Source organism: Myotis nattereri, assembly GCF_964212035.1.
Source record: "Myotis nattereri genome assembly, chromosome: 21".
Classification (NCBI taxonomy): Eukaryota; Metazoa; Chordata; class Mammalia; order Chiroptera; family Vespertilionidae; genus Myotis; species Myotis nattereri.
This window is the reverse complement of record NC_138097.1, coordinates 9,211,095-9,224,341: the sequence shown is the minus strand read 5'-3', so window position 1 is coordinate 9,224,341 and position 13,247 is coordinate 9,211,095. Positions and strand designations below refer to the sequence as shown.

General features: G+C 55.6%; 1 protein-coding gene across 4 annotated transcripts in view; it reads right to left on the bottom strand.

Moving 5' to 3' along the window:
* Nucleotides 1-514: 514 nt before the first annotated feature.
* The window catches only part of HOMER2 (homer scaffold protein 2), a 71,242-nt gene continuing 58,509 nt past the window's right edge, over nt 515-13,247 (bottom strand). For 2 of the 4 annotated variants that reach the window (XM_081114691.1, XM_081114693.1), the window contains 5 exons: nt 9,754-9,893; nt 6,827-6,983; nt 4,446-4,556; nt 3,724-3,804; nt 1,577-2,428 (listed from right to left, as the gene is read on the bottom strand). In XM_081114691.1, coding sequence (XP_080970817.1) covers nt 2,240-2,428; nt 3,724-3,804; nt 4,446-4,556; nt 6,827-6,983; nt 9,754-9,893 — 678 coding nt within the window. In that variant the 3' untranslated portion in view covers nt 1,577-2,239. Of the gene's footprint in view, nt 2,429-3,723; nt 3,805-4,445; nt 4,557-6,826; nt 6,984-9,753; nt 9,894-13,247 lie in introns of all 4 variants that reach the window. The other 2 variants (XM_081114692.1, XM_081114694.1) reach the window with 2 other exon arrangements.

The following is a 13,247-nucleotide window of genomic DNA, read 5'->3' as shown; positions in this document are numbered from 1 at the left end:
GCAGAGGAGCCCGCGGCTCGGCTCGGGGCCTGGGACACGTCCGCGCTGGCCGAGCCGGCCGCTCGGGGTCTGAGCTCCGCGCCACCACCTACACGGGGCTCACCGAGCTCTTCCAGGGTCGGTGAGGGGACCTCGGGACACCCGGGACCAGCCGCCAGCCTGGTAACAGCTCTGCTGCTTCCGGCGTTTGCTACAGTCACTGCTACGGAGCACAGGTGCCTTTAGCAACTCCCCTTCCTCTGACTGCGCTGCCTGAGCGTGCCATCAGCCGAGTCGACCCACGTGGAGCCTTAGCCGGTGTGGGTCAGTGGATAGAGCGTCGGCCTGCGGACCAAAGGGTCCCGGGTTCAATTCCGGTCAAGGGCATGTACTTCAGTTACAGGCTCCTCCCCAGGCCGGGCCCCCCCCCCCCCCCAGGTCAGGGCGCGTGCAGGAGGCAACCAATGGATGTGTCTCTCTCACATCGATGTTTCTCTGTCTCTTCCTCTCTCTTCCACTCTCTCTAAAATCAATGGGAAAATGTCCTTGGGGGAGGATTAACAACAACAAGAAGACCCACACTGAGGTTTTAAACCCTGGAGCCCACGGCCCCTGGGCAGCCATGTGCCCGGTCTGCTGCCAGGTGGGCTGACCTGCCTGAGAAGAATCCCTTTACCCTCTGCCGGCCACAGGCCCAGCCCAGGCCCAGCCTGCCGTCTAGTCTCCGGCTCAGCCAGTGAGGAGCTGCCCAAGCTGTCCTGAGCCGCCTGGGGCTCCGGGATAGGGCAGGCCAGCCGCGCCCTGCTTCTCCCGTGCGCCCTGCACATCCTGTGCCAGCCTGTGCGGACTCTGCTGAAGCTGTGCTCCAGGCCACCAGCCCTTCCTCCTCCTCTTCCCTCCTCCCTCCTCCCCTGTGCAGAGGGCTCAGCTCCATGGAGGGGGCAGCAGGACCTGTACACTCTCCTTGGGGCCCAGGTCACCTGCCCGCCCTCAGGCTGTGTTATCATCTACCCAGACTCAGCAGGGAGAAATTCTCCCCACGTGGGAACCTCTTTCTAGAAACGGAAGTTCTCTTAGTGGTTCACAGAGCAGGTTCAGGCGCACCAAGGCTCCCTTAGAAGGGCCCACGGCCAGGGGTTCAACCACTGTGCCAGTCCCTCCCTCAGCAGGACCTGAGGGGGTGGAGGCAGACCTGGGCCAAGGCCAGCCTCCCGGCTGAGCTGACTCTCCCCCGCTGGGCTGGTGTGACTTCTTCCTCAACTGCCCAAACCCAACATAGGATCCCAGTGGGCAGCCCGACCCCAGGGGCGACCCGTGGTCCTGGAATCCCAGCTACAGGCCCCACGAGTAGAGAGTGAGCGTGGTCCCAGGGTCAGAGACCAGGGCAGAGGGCCGTGGATGGGCGCCTGGGGCGGGAGGACACCTGCCAGCTCCTGCTGCCTCCACGGCCACCCTCCCAGCCTCAGGGCCACGGAGCCAAGCCACGGGCTGGACCACACAAGTGCGTTCACGCCTGACGCTGACCCAGGACGCTGGTCTGTCGGCAGGGACTCTCTGCTGGGGCTGGATTGAAACACTAAATCCTGGGCATGTGTTTAATTGAACAAGTATTTATTAAAGCACCTACTGTGTGCCAGGCACTGTGCGAGGCGCCCTCACTGCGTGCTGTCCCCAGGGCACAGCGATCTGCTCAGAAACAAAAACCAAGGAAAGGAGCGTGGTCGCAGCCTCACAACTGGGGCGGGATGAGGGGTCGGGGGGTCAGGGGTCCCCGGGGCCAGAGAGGCACCTCCGGAAGCCTGTCTCCTTTCTCCGGACAAGCAGCTGCTCTACCGCATCTGGACAGCTACAGGGAGGGAGCTTTTACCTCCACGGCCACACTGGGGCGCCTGGGGGGACATTCAGATACTCCGAATGCCGTTCAAAAAAAAAAAAAAAAAAGAAGGTGTGATGGATACTCAGGTTTGGATTAGAAAACTCATTTCAGCTCATGTGGCTGCAACAACCCTTAAGAAAGATATAAACATCCCTGCCCTGACTGCGTAAACGTAAGGTAGACCTAGTCTAGATTCCTGAGTCAGAATCTTCCAGGGGCCCGCAACCTCGAAAGGCCAGAGAAGCGAGAGGAGACGGCGATCCCGGAGGCGAGGCGGGACGGAGATCTGGAACCTGCATGGACAGAGCAACCCCTGCAGCAGGACGGACATCCTGGCCCGGCCGCCTCGCACACACCTGTGGCTCCCGCGGGGCCGGCCGCGCCCTAGTTGTCGGTGCCCAGCTTGGAGAGGCCGCGGCGGAAGTCGTGCAGGTCGTCGATCTTCCCGTCCAGCACCTCCAAGAAGTTCTTCAACTCCACCTTGAGGTGGCGCTGTCGGTATTTGCTCTCCTCAATGTCCATCTTCAGCGAACGCACTTTGTCCTCCAAGTTTTGATTGTCTTTCTCCGCGGCCTGCAGCCAAACCAAAGGAGAAGGGTCTGGAGAACAGCGGGGGCGGGGGGGGGGGGCGCTGAGACCTGCGACGGCTGCAGCCCCGACCTGTTAGGGCCTCAGCACCCAGACCAGGGCAGCTCAGCGAGCCCTTTTTTTTTTTTTTTTTTAAATATATTTTATTGGTTTTTTACAGAGAGGAAGGGAGAGGGATAGAGAGTTAGAAACATCGATGGGAGAGAAACATCGATCAGCCGCCTCCTGCACATCTCCTACTGGGGATGTGCCCGCAACCCAGGCACATGCCCTTGACCGGAATCGAACCTGGGACCTTTCAGTCCGCAGGCCGACGCTCTATCCACTGAGCCAAACCGGTTTCGGCCTCAGCGAGCCCTTTGTTCCTGCCTGTCCTCGGGCAGAGGTGCCCACAGACAGTGTGTGACCAACACGGGGTCTGGAAGATGACGGTCCTACACAGAACGCAGAACTCGGACGCCTGCCCGGGGAGCCCGATGCTAACCGGCCCTTTCACCAGTGCCCAGCAGAGAAAGTCTGAAATCCCAGCAGGAGGCATTTTCAGCCCCAGGCCCAGCCGGTCAGCAGAGGTCCAATCAGCTCCAGGCTGATAACCTAACCCAACCAGTTGCTAATGCTGGGGCTCCTGAACTGAGAGCCTGGCTGTACACTCTCCTTGGGGCCCAGGTCACCTGCCCTTCCTCAGGCTGTGTTATCTACCCATTCTGATCCTTTTGTGATCAGAAATCTGAGGCCGGCCTGGCTGGTGTGGCTCAGTGGTTGAGTGCCGACCTATGAACCTGGCGGTCATGGTTTGATTCCTGGTCAGGACACATGCCCGGGTTGCGGGCTCGATCCCCAGTGTGGGGTGTGCAGAAGGCAACAGGTAAATGATTCTCTCTCATCATTGATGTTTCTCTCTCTCTCTTTTTCTCCCTTCCTCTCTGAAATCAATTAAATTTTTTAAAAAAAAGTCTGAGGCCAGTGAGGGGTGTCTGCAAGGTCACGGCTGGGGAGTGGAGAGGTGGGACAGGACCCAGGTCTTACGCTCTCAGCCCTTCCTTCTGCCCCGACTCCTCACCCCTCTGTGGTTCTGCAGGGAATTCTGTGGCCTGGCAACAGTCACCTGCACTATGGTTGTGGCACAGGACACCTTCGTTAGGTGGAAAAGCCACAAGACAAATGCTGCTGAGCCTTCTTGGGGACGGGGGTGGGGGGTGGGGTGAGGTGGGGAGGTGGGAAGGGACCTCGGGGAGGAGTCACATGACCAGTGCCTTCTCATCGGAGCCTCCCGCCCTTACCTCTAACTTCTCAGAGACGTATTCGCACTCTGACATGAGCTGAGGTATGATTTCACTCTGTTTTCGGAGATCTTTCAGCTCCTACGGGAGAAAGAAATTTGAAAAAGCATGTGAAATCAGGTCAGATAAAAGGTATTCTTGAACCCCCTCCCCCCACCTTGGGCATCTAGGAAGGGAAGCAGCTTTTGGAACCCGCGCTGTTTGCACAGATAATGAAGGTGATGACGCCAACACTGCACCCTTCAGATATGCTACACGCGCGATCGCACGATCGTACACCACCATGGCGGAAGGTCTTCTCATGCTTCCTGCTTTGTGGGTGGGGAAACTGAGGCAGAGAACGGGTGGGCAGCCTGCCCGTGCGTGGCCTCCAGCCTCCGTGTACTTGGCTGTCCTGCCCCCCAGAAAACGAATGGCTCTCACTGCACTCATTTGACAGCGGAGTTCAACTTCTGATGATACAGCGTTTAAAAAAAGTTCCCAAGTGTCTGGTACAAAGTTCAACTCCCTCTTGGATCGGGGCGGCCGACCACACAGCACACACAGAGCGAGGAGGCTGTAGCATCTGCGCCCTGACGTGACTCCTGGCTCTGACTCTGTGCCGACGTGCGGGCAGCTGCCAGGGCCGTCACATGCCCAGTGGCCGGCTGCGCCCTTGGGGGGAGAGCTCGCCCGCCGGCCCAGAGGACGGCGCGGGGCCGCCAGAGCCGCGAGCGACTCACCGTCTCCTTCTCTCGGAGCTCGGACTCCAGCTCCTCGATCCTCCGCTTCAGCTGCGTGTTTTTCTCCTTCTCCCTGTTGATCTCACCGCACTGCTCTTCCAGCTCGTCAATCTTGGGGAAACAACACAGAGGAAGCAGGGACGCTAGCTGGCTTTTTTGTCATTAAACAAAAGATCGACACGGCTCTGTCTATGCGTCCTTTCTTTTTTCTTTTCTACTAATTCTCACCGAGGATGTATTTCCATTGATTTTTTTCAGAGAGAGGGAAAGACAGAGAGCAACATTGATTGGTTGCCTTCTGCACGTGTCCCGACCAGGACCCAGGCCGGGGAGGAGCCTGCAACCAAGGTATGTGCCCCTGGCCGGAACTGAACCCAGAACCCTTCGGTCCGCAGGCCAACACTCTATCCGCTGGGCTAAACTTATTTCTTTTAAAATAAACCTGCCGAAACCGGTTTGGCTCAGTGGATGGAGCGTCGGCCTGCGGACTGAAGGGTCCCGGGTTCGATTCCGGTCAAGGGCGTGTACCTGGGTTGCGGGCACATCCCCAGTGGGAGATGTGCAGGAGGCAGCTAATCGATGTTTCTCTCTCATTGATGTTTCTAACTCTCTCTCTCTCTCCCTTCCTCTCTGTAAAAAAAAATCAATAAAATATATTAAAAAAATAAAAATAAAATAAACCTGAAACTAGCCCACTTGTGTTTCTCGGAGGCTACAATCAAACTCCATGCGGCTCCCGGAGGGGCTGCCGGTCCCTTTCGGCAGGAGGTGCCTCACTCACCACCGGCAGAGCCTCCTGAGCCACCCAGCCTGGCCTCAGGATGCACGGGCTCCGGGCTGCCCTCGCGGCCACGGGGCAGGAGCTGCAGGTTCGCTTTAAGGACTTGTCACGAGCAGAGGCCAGATGGCCCATGGATCGACCTGCTTCTCCCCAGGACGATTTACATCTTTTTAAAATGATTTTTATTATCAGCATAGAAATGTATTCAATTCCAAATGGTTCTCCATCGTTTTAATCACATCCTGAATTATTCCGTTTCATGGGTTTAAGCCAGCGGGGTAGACACCGGTGGCCACCCAGGGGGACGCGATGACATTTCAAACGTTTTAAATCAGGACCTTTCCCTAGTGGTGCACATGGGCGCCTGGCCTGCAGGCTTCTTCCTGGAGGGGAACGGGGAGGGGTGGGGGGTGGGGGGCAAATCCCCAGGGTGCACCTTTCTCTCCCTCCCCAGCCGGCTCCCTCAGAAGAACAGCCAAGGCCAGAGTGTGTGTGCAGAGCGGACGGCAAGAGTGGAAGCCACGTGTAACACAAAAGCTCCACGTTGATGGGGTCCCCACAAGCGGCAGCAGCAGTCCCAGCAGGGAATGCGTTGGGTGCTGGCTGTGAGGACTGCCCAGAGGCGGGCGCGCACCCAGCTCAGGGGCTGCTGGAGACGCCGCCCCCCGCCCACAGGGGAAGCTGAAGCTCCTCTCAGCGGGCACTTCCTCCGCCCGACCGCCCCTGCCCTTGGGCTCGGATACTCAGGCGCAGAGAGAAGCTGGGCTCTTGGCTTGGAAAAAGAAAGAGAGGGCAATCGATCAGCCAGCCTGGGAAGGGAGCCTGCGGAGTCAGCACTGTGGGCCTGAAAGGAAAACGCCACCCGAGGCAGCTGCATGTGCCATCTGTGCCACGAAGACGGTGAGGCAGAGCACGGCCTCCGGTGGCCCCGCTCAGGCCGGGTGGGCCAGGGAGCGTGAAAGCCAAGGTCAATGTGCTGTGTCCCCCTGTCGTGCCCACAGCCTGTGGGGTCAACGCGCTGACCATTCAAACACGGCCGGCGCGGCTCAGTGGTTGAGCGTCGACCTATGAACCAGGAGGTCAAGGTTCGATTCCCGGTCAAGGGCACAGGCCCGGGTTGCGGGCTCCATCCCCAGTGGGGGCCGTGCAGGAGGCAGCCGATCCATGATTCTCTCTCATCACTGATGTTTCTATCTCTCTCTCTCTCTCTCCCTCTCCCTTCCTCTCGGAAATCAATAAAAATATCTTTATAAAAAAATAAAGTAGCTTAACCGGTTTGGCTCAGTGGATAGAGCGTCGGCCTGCGGACTCAAGGGTCCCAGGTTCGATTCCGGTCAAGGGCATGTACCTCGGTTGCGGGCACGTCCCTGGTGGGGAGTGTGCAGGAGGCAGCTGATCGATGTTTCTCTCTCATCGATGTTTCTGACTCTCTATCCCTCTTCCTTCCTCTCTGTAAAAAATCAATAAAATATATTTAAAAAAAAAACAACAACAAAGTAATCAATCAGTTATTGAAATAGAGGGAGGGAGGAGGCAGCAAGTCTTCCTGCGCCCGCCGCCCCTCCCGCTGGCCGTGCCCCCCTGGACCCCCAAAGCCCACCTTGTGCCGCAGCCGGTCATTCTCGTCGCGGCAGATGGAGAACTGCCTCTTCCACTGCTCCACGCTGGTGGCGGACTCCTGCAGCGCCGTGGTCAGCCGGGCGTTGCTCTCCCGCAGGGTCTGCAGCTCGATCTCCCATTTCTTCACGTTGGCGGCGCTGCAAGGCAGGGGCCGGGAGGTGACCGGGAGGGCGGGCGCTGACCGTCCCCCTGCCCCGACCTGTGGGCTGGCAGGAGGAGCAAGCGCCAGAGGGACTGGCCTGTCTTGTGTGGACCCGTCACCTGGCTGGGCTGTTTTTTTTTTTTATAAAGAATCCCTTTAGAGCCCTGGCCGGTGTGGCTCAGTGGATAGAGCATCGGCCTGCAGACCAAAGGGTCCCGGGTTCGATTCCGGTCAAGGGCACGGACCTCAGATGCAGGCTCCTCCCCAGCCAGGCCCTGGTCGGGACTCACGCAGGAGGCAACCAATCGATGTGTTTCTCTTACATTGATGCTTCTCTCTGTCTTTCCCTCTCTCTTCCATTCTCTCAAAAATCAATGGATGAAAGTAAAAATAATAATAATAATAATAATAATAATAATAATTTTTTAAAAATAAAAACAGCCGTAGCCGGTTTGGCTCAGTGGATAGAGCGTCGGCCTGCGGACTGAAGGGTCCCGGGTTCGATTCCGGTCGGGGGCATGTGCCTGGGTTGCGGGCACATCCCCGGTGGGGGGTGTGCAGGAGGCAGCTGATCGGTGTTTCTCTCTCTATCCGTGTTTCTGATTCTCTATCCCTCTTCCTTCCTCTCTGTAAAAAAATCAATGAAATATATTTAAAAAACAAAACAAAATCAAAAACAAAAAAAAAATCAATGGAAAAATATCCTCAGGTGAGGATTTAAAAAAAACGAATCACTTTAGAAATGCACAGAATTCTTAGAGAAGGAAGAGACCAACTCACGGAGTCAGACCCTGTCCCTCCTCCCCCAGCTGACCCCAGACACAGAACGAGAACTGCTTTCTCCCTGAAATGAGCCTCAGGGTCAGAAGTTCTGAAGTGCTGGGCCGACCTGACCCCGGGGCCTCTGAGAATCTCATGAAAGCTCCTGGACTCTTTCGACAAGTTCCTGCATTCACCTTGGAGCCAAAAAAAAAAACAAACAAAAAACAAAAAAAAACCCAACACAAAAACCCCCCAGATTTAACAAGCAAACAGGTGATGATGGTCCCACTGTCACTGGTGCCTCCTCAGAGCCTTGGAAGCAGACCTGGCGGCACAGCAGGCCCAGGAACGCATTAGGCTTGGCCCTGCAGGCGGGACTCGAACGTCAATAAATCCAGGAGCCTTCGCAGCAACATAAACTTACATGAAGTGAATTATATGAAGTGAATGAGGTTCTAAATATCCCAATGGCCCTTGGCAGAAAAAGGTCCCCCAGCCCTGCCTCGGAAGGAATCTAGATTTGAGAGCCGAGGGCAGAGGAGGCCATGACGGGGGCTCCCCCGAGGGCAGAACGGGGGTTCTAGCCACGGGTCTGAGGGACACCTCTACTGTACCCCATGCACCTGGGTTTATCTTTTTGTGGCGGTTGTGAATCCTCACCCGAGGATATTTCTCCATTGATTTTTAGGGAGAGTGGAAGACAGACGGAAAGACAGAGAAAGACATTGATGTGAGAGAAACACATCCATTGGTTGCCTCCGGCAGGAGCCCCAATCAGGGCCCAGGCCGGGGAGGAGCCTGCAACCAAGGTACCTGCCCTTGACCAGAATGGAACCCGGGACCCTTTGGTCCGCAGGCTGACGCTCTATCCACGGAGCCACACTGACCAGGGCCCAAGTTTATCTTTGACCCTGTGCTTCCAGTGAGGAAGTTTTAGAAAACAAACTGGAGTCAGGCTCCCCTCAGAGGCTGTTCGGTTTTCTGGCCCCTTTGTTTCCCTGCTTGGGGCCCAGGAATCTGCGGTCTGAACGTCTCGGGTGATGGGCAGAGCTTGCCCCACAAGCTGTCAGAGTCCTGGCTCCCGCTCAGCATGGCCTGGCAGAGGGGAGTTCTGCATCTAACAGCTTTTTAAACAGTAGATGCAGCTGTATCTGGATAATCTGCATTATCTTTCATCCCACAGCCTCAGGACCCGGGACGGTGAGAGGAAAATACACACTTCCAGTTCAAACAATATCGACTGAAAAAACAGAAAGCATTATTATCTGATTAGTTCCAGGACTGATGATGGAGAACTGAAGCTGATTTGGGGAAATGGCTTCCCCTCATTCCTATAATTCACTTCTCCACTAAATTGGGATTTCAAAACATTGATGTTTAGGGCTAAAATGTGTTCATTCAGGCAGTACGCTGCGACGTAAACAATCAAGAATAGGCCCGGCCGGCGTGGCTCCGTGGTTGAGCATCGACCTAGGAACCAGGAGGTCCCAGTTCAATTCCCGGTCAGGGCGCAGGCCCGGGTTGCAGGCTCGATCCCCAGCAGGGGGCGTGCGGGAGGCAGCCGATCCATGATTCTCTCTCATCGTGGATGTATCTCTCTCTCCCTCTCCCTTCCTCTCTGAAATCAATAAAAATATATTTAAAAACAAACAAACAAAAATTCACACAATCAAGAATAGTCTGATAGGTGTCTGATGAGAAAGAAAAAAGACTGGTCACCGTTCTGTCCTTTGAAACCCTGACAAAGCCCACAATCCAAAACCGGGGGCTGGGTCTAAGGGTCACGGTTGCCTGGACTCCTAGGTCAGGTCACAGGCATTAAGCTCCGAGAACAGGCCGGGCCGGCTGAGTGGAGAGGCGGGTGCCAACAGACGTGGTCAGCGTGTGTGATGTGGTCACCGAGGCAGAGAGCAGCCACGAGGCCAGCTGGCCGGCTTCCCTCGGCCGGGAGGTGAGACTGGCCGCCAGAGAACCAGCGTCTGGTCTGGACGTAAGCCCCTTACCTCTGCGTCAGCGCGATCTTCAGCTTGTTGTTCTCAGACTTGAGGTGGGTGTCCACCGGGCTGGCGTGAGACGCCTTTTCATCGTCCGTCCCGTTGACACTGGATGCCTGAGCAGAAGATGGGGTTTCACACCCAGATTCCTGGCCAAAGTGAATTATCTCACACGTTACTGCGGGTCCTCACAGGGGCAACGAGTCAGGCATCCGAGACACTGTTTCTGAGGGTGGGAACCACTCGTCTGACGGACACGCAGCAACGACGAACATGTCAGAGACCATCGAGAACCAAGGACAAGGCCCAGGGGGGGCCACAGTGAGCTCAGAGTCTGGGCGCTTCGCGGACCAGCGAGCACCTGGGCCATTTTACTCACACTCTCCAGATAACCCTAACACACCCGATGGATCCCCGGTCTCCTTAAATAGCACCAGCAGAAGCCACAAATTAAAAGAGGAGGAACGATTTATAACGAGGGAAGAGAAAAACCGTTACAGGCTGAGACAGCTGCAGCATCCTGGCGCTGCAAAGGGGAAGATCCACACTCATTAAAACAACAGGGACCGGCTCTGGGTGCCTGTGGTCTCCATGACTATTTAGCGTGTTATGAATATTCTGAGATGCTTTCTGTGATAAGTCATCCCACATGGTGGTGAAATCTCATCTGGTCTTGGATAAGCTCTCAGCAAGATCTTATTTAGCTTCCAACATGCATAATGGCAAAAGGAAGGAACCGTGAAGGGAAGGATGTATAAATCTGACTAACTTTGCATTCCTACCTTGCAAAAAAAACGCCATAAACAAAACTGAAATGCAAATAAAAACTTGGGGAGCCTGGCTAGCGTGGCTCAGTGGTTGAGCGTCGACCGATGGACCTGGACCAGGAGGTCGAGGTTCGATTCCCGGTCTTCATATGCCCGGATTGAGGGCTCGACACCCAGTGGGGGGCGTGATTCTTATCATTGATGTTTCTATCTCTCTCTCCTCACCTCTCTGAAATCAATAAAAATATATTTAAAACAAAACCTTGGGGAGTATCTGCTGCTAAACATTTGCAGATACTAAAAGCTAAACGTTAATACCGTCAAGCCTTGGGCGTCAGTCTTGACTGCTCCAGGCGCCCAGGCCTCCTGGTTCCCCTCCGACCAGGGGTCTCCGCCATCCATCCTTCCCCTTCGCCCTGTGGCTGCCCTGCCAGGCCATCCTCACCCACAGCCTCCTCACAACCCTCTGTGGCACCCCGACTTCCTTACCATCCGCAGGCAACCCTCATGGCAATTCCAGACCAACAGTCATAAAACACCTCCGATGTCTGCCAACTAACTACTCAATAATGAATAATCTATAAGAATAAAAGCGTAACGTGCTAAATAGACTGAACAGCTGAAGGACCTTCCGGACATCATTCCGGATGTCCTTCTGGATGAAGCTGTGGCAGCAGGGGCAGAGGTGGTTAGGGGTGATCAGGCAGGCAGGTGAGCAGCTGGGGGCGATGAGGCAGGCAGGCAGAGTGTTTAGGGGCGATGAGGCAGGCAGGCAGAGTGGTTAGGGGCTATGAGGCAGGCAGGCAGAGTAGTTAGGGGCGATGAGGCAGGCAGGCAGAGTAGTTAGGGGCGATGAGGCAGGCAGGCAGAGTGGTTAGGGGCGATCAGACAGGCAGGCAGAGTGGTTAGGGGCGATCAGACAGGCAGGCAGAGGCAGTAGGGCCGATCAGGCAGGCAGGCGAGTGGTTAGGGGCAATGAGGCAGGCAGGCAGAATGGTTAGGGGCAATGAGGCAGGCAGGCAGAATGGTTAGGGGCAATGAGGCAGGCAGGCAGAATGGTTAGGGGCAATGAGGCAGGCAGGCGAGTGGTTAGGGGCGATGAGGCAGGCAGGCAGAATGGTTAGGGGCAATGAGGCAGGCAGGCAGAATGGTTAGGGGCAATGAGGCAGGCAGGCGAGTGGTTAGGGGCAATGAGGCAGGCATGCAGAGTGGTTAGGGGCGATGAGGCAGGCAGGCAGAGTGGTTAGGGGCGATCAGACAGGCAGGCAGAGTGGTTAGGGGCGATGAGGCAGGCATGCAGAGTCGTTAGGAGTGATGAGGCAGGCAGGCAGAGTGGTTAGGGGCGATGAGGCAGGCAGGCAGAGTGGTTAGGGGCGATGAGTCAGGCAGGCAGAATGGTTAGGGTCAATGAGGCAGGCAGGCCAGCGGTTAGGGGTGATCAGACAGGCAGGCAGGCAGGCAAGCAGTTAGGAGCCAGCGGTCCCGGATTGTGAGAGGGTGCAGGCCGGGCTGAGAGACCCTTCCCCTCCCCCCGCCACTGTGCACTAATTTTGTGCACCGGGCCTCTAGTTAAATTAATAAACTATCTGCTTGTGAAGAATTCCAGGTCTTTCCCAGTATCTGCAAGTGCATGGCTGTCCCTCCCACAGTGCACCTCACTCCCAGCCCCACTGTGCCCTGGCCGTCTTGCTGTTACACCTGCTTCATCCCAAACCCAAATCTTTGCTCCTGATGTGGGCTTTCCCTGTCTCCACACAGACAACCCTGTCCCTAGATCAAGCCTTCCATCCACCATGACATACACCAATCAAACATCAGGAAGGCAGGCGTTTTTATTTCAGGTCACAACAGCCTCTCTTTTGTTGTTGTTAGTCCACACCCGAGGATATGTTTCTGTTGATTTCCAGAGAGAGTGTACAGGAGAGGTAGGGACAGGGACAGAGAAACAGCAATGTGAGAGAGACACATGGATTGGTTGCCTCCCACAAGCGCCCCAACCAGGGCTGGTGATCTTACCTGCAACCAGTGTACATGCCCTTGACCGGAACCAAACCCAGGACCCTTCAGTCCGAGGGCCGACACTCTACCCACTGAGCCAAACCGGCTAGGGCTGTGGTTGGCAAACTGCGGCTCGCGAGCCACATGCGGCTCTTTGGCCCCTTGAGTGTGGCTCTTCCTAAGCTTTAGGACAGTGATGGCGAACCTATGACACGCGTGTCAGAGGTGACACGCAAACTCATTTTGGTTGATTTTTCTTTGTTAAACGGCATTTAACTATATAAAATAAGTATCAAAAATATAAGTCTTTGTTTTACTACGGTTGCAAATATCAAAAAATTTCTATATGTGACACGGCACCAGAGTTAAGTTAGGGTTTTTCAAAATGCTGACACGCCGAGCTCAAAAGGTTCGCCATCACTGCCTTAGGAGTACCCTAATGAAGTGAATAACAATGTACCTACCTATATAGTTTAAGTTTAAAAAATGTGGCTCTCAAAAGGAATTTCAATCGTTGTCCTGTTGATATTTGGCTCTGTTGACGAATGGGTTTGCCGACCACTGGGCTAGGGCAAACAGGTCCTCCTTAGTCAACCGTCACACTGTTAAGTAAAGGGACTACTCGGCAGAGCCACATCTCCTTGGCTAAACCAGCTGCTGGAACGCCATCTCCCATCTGACTTTTATTACAAAGGGAGCCAGAGCCAAGGGCTCGCGGGCATCACTCAAGCTTTCTCT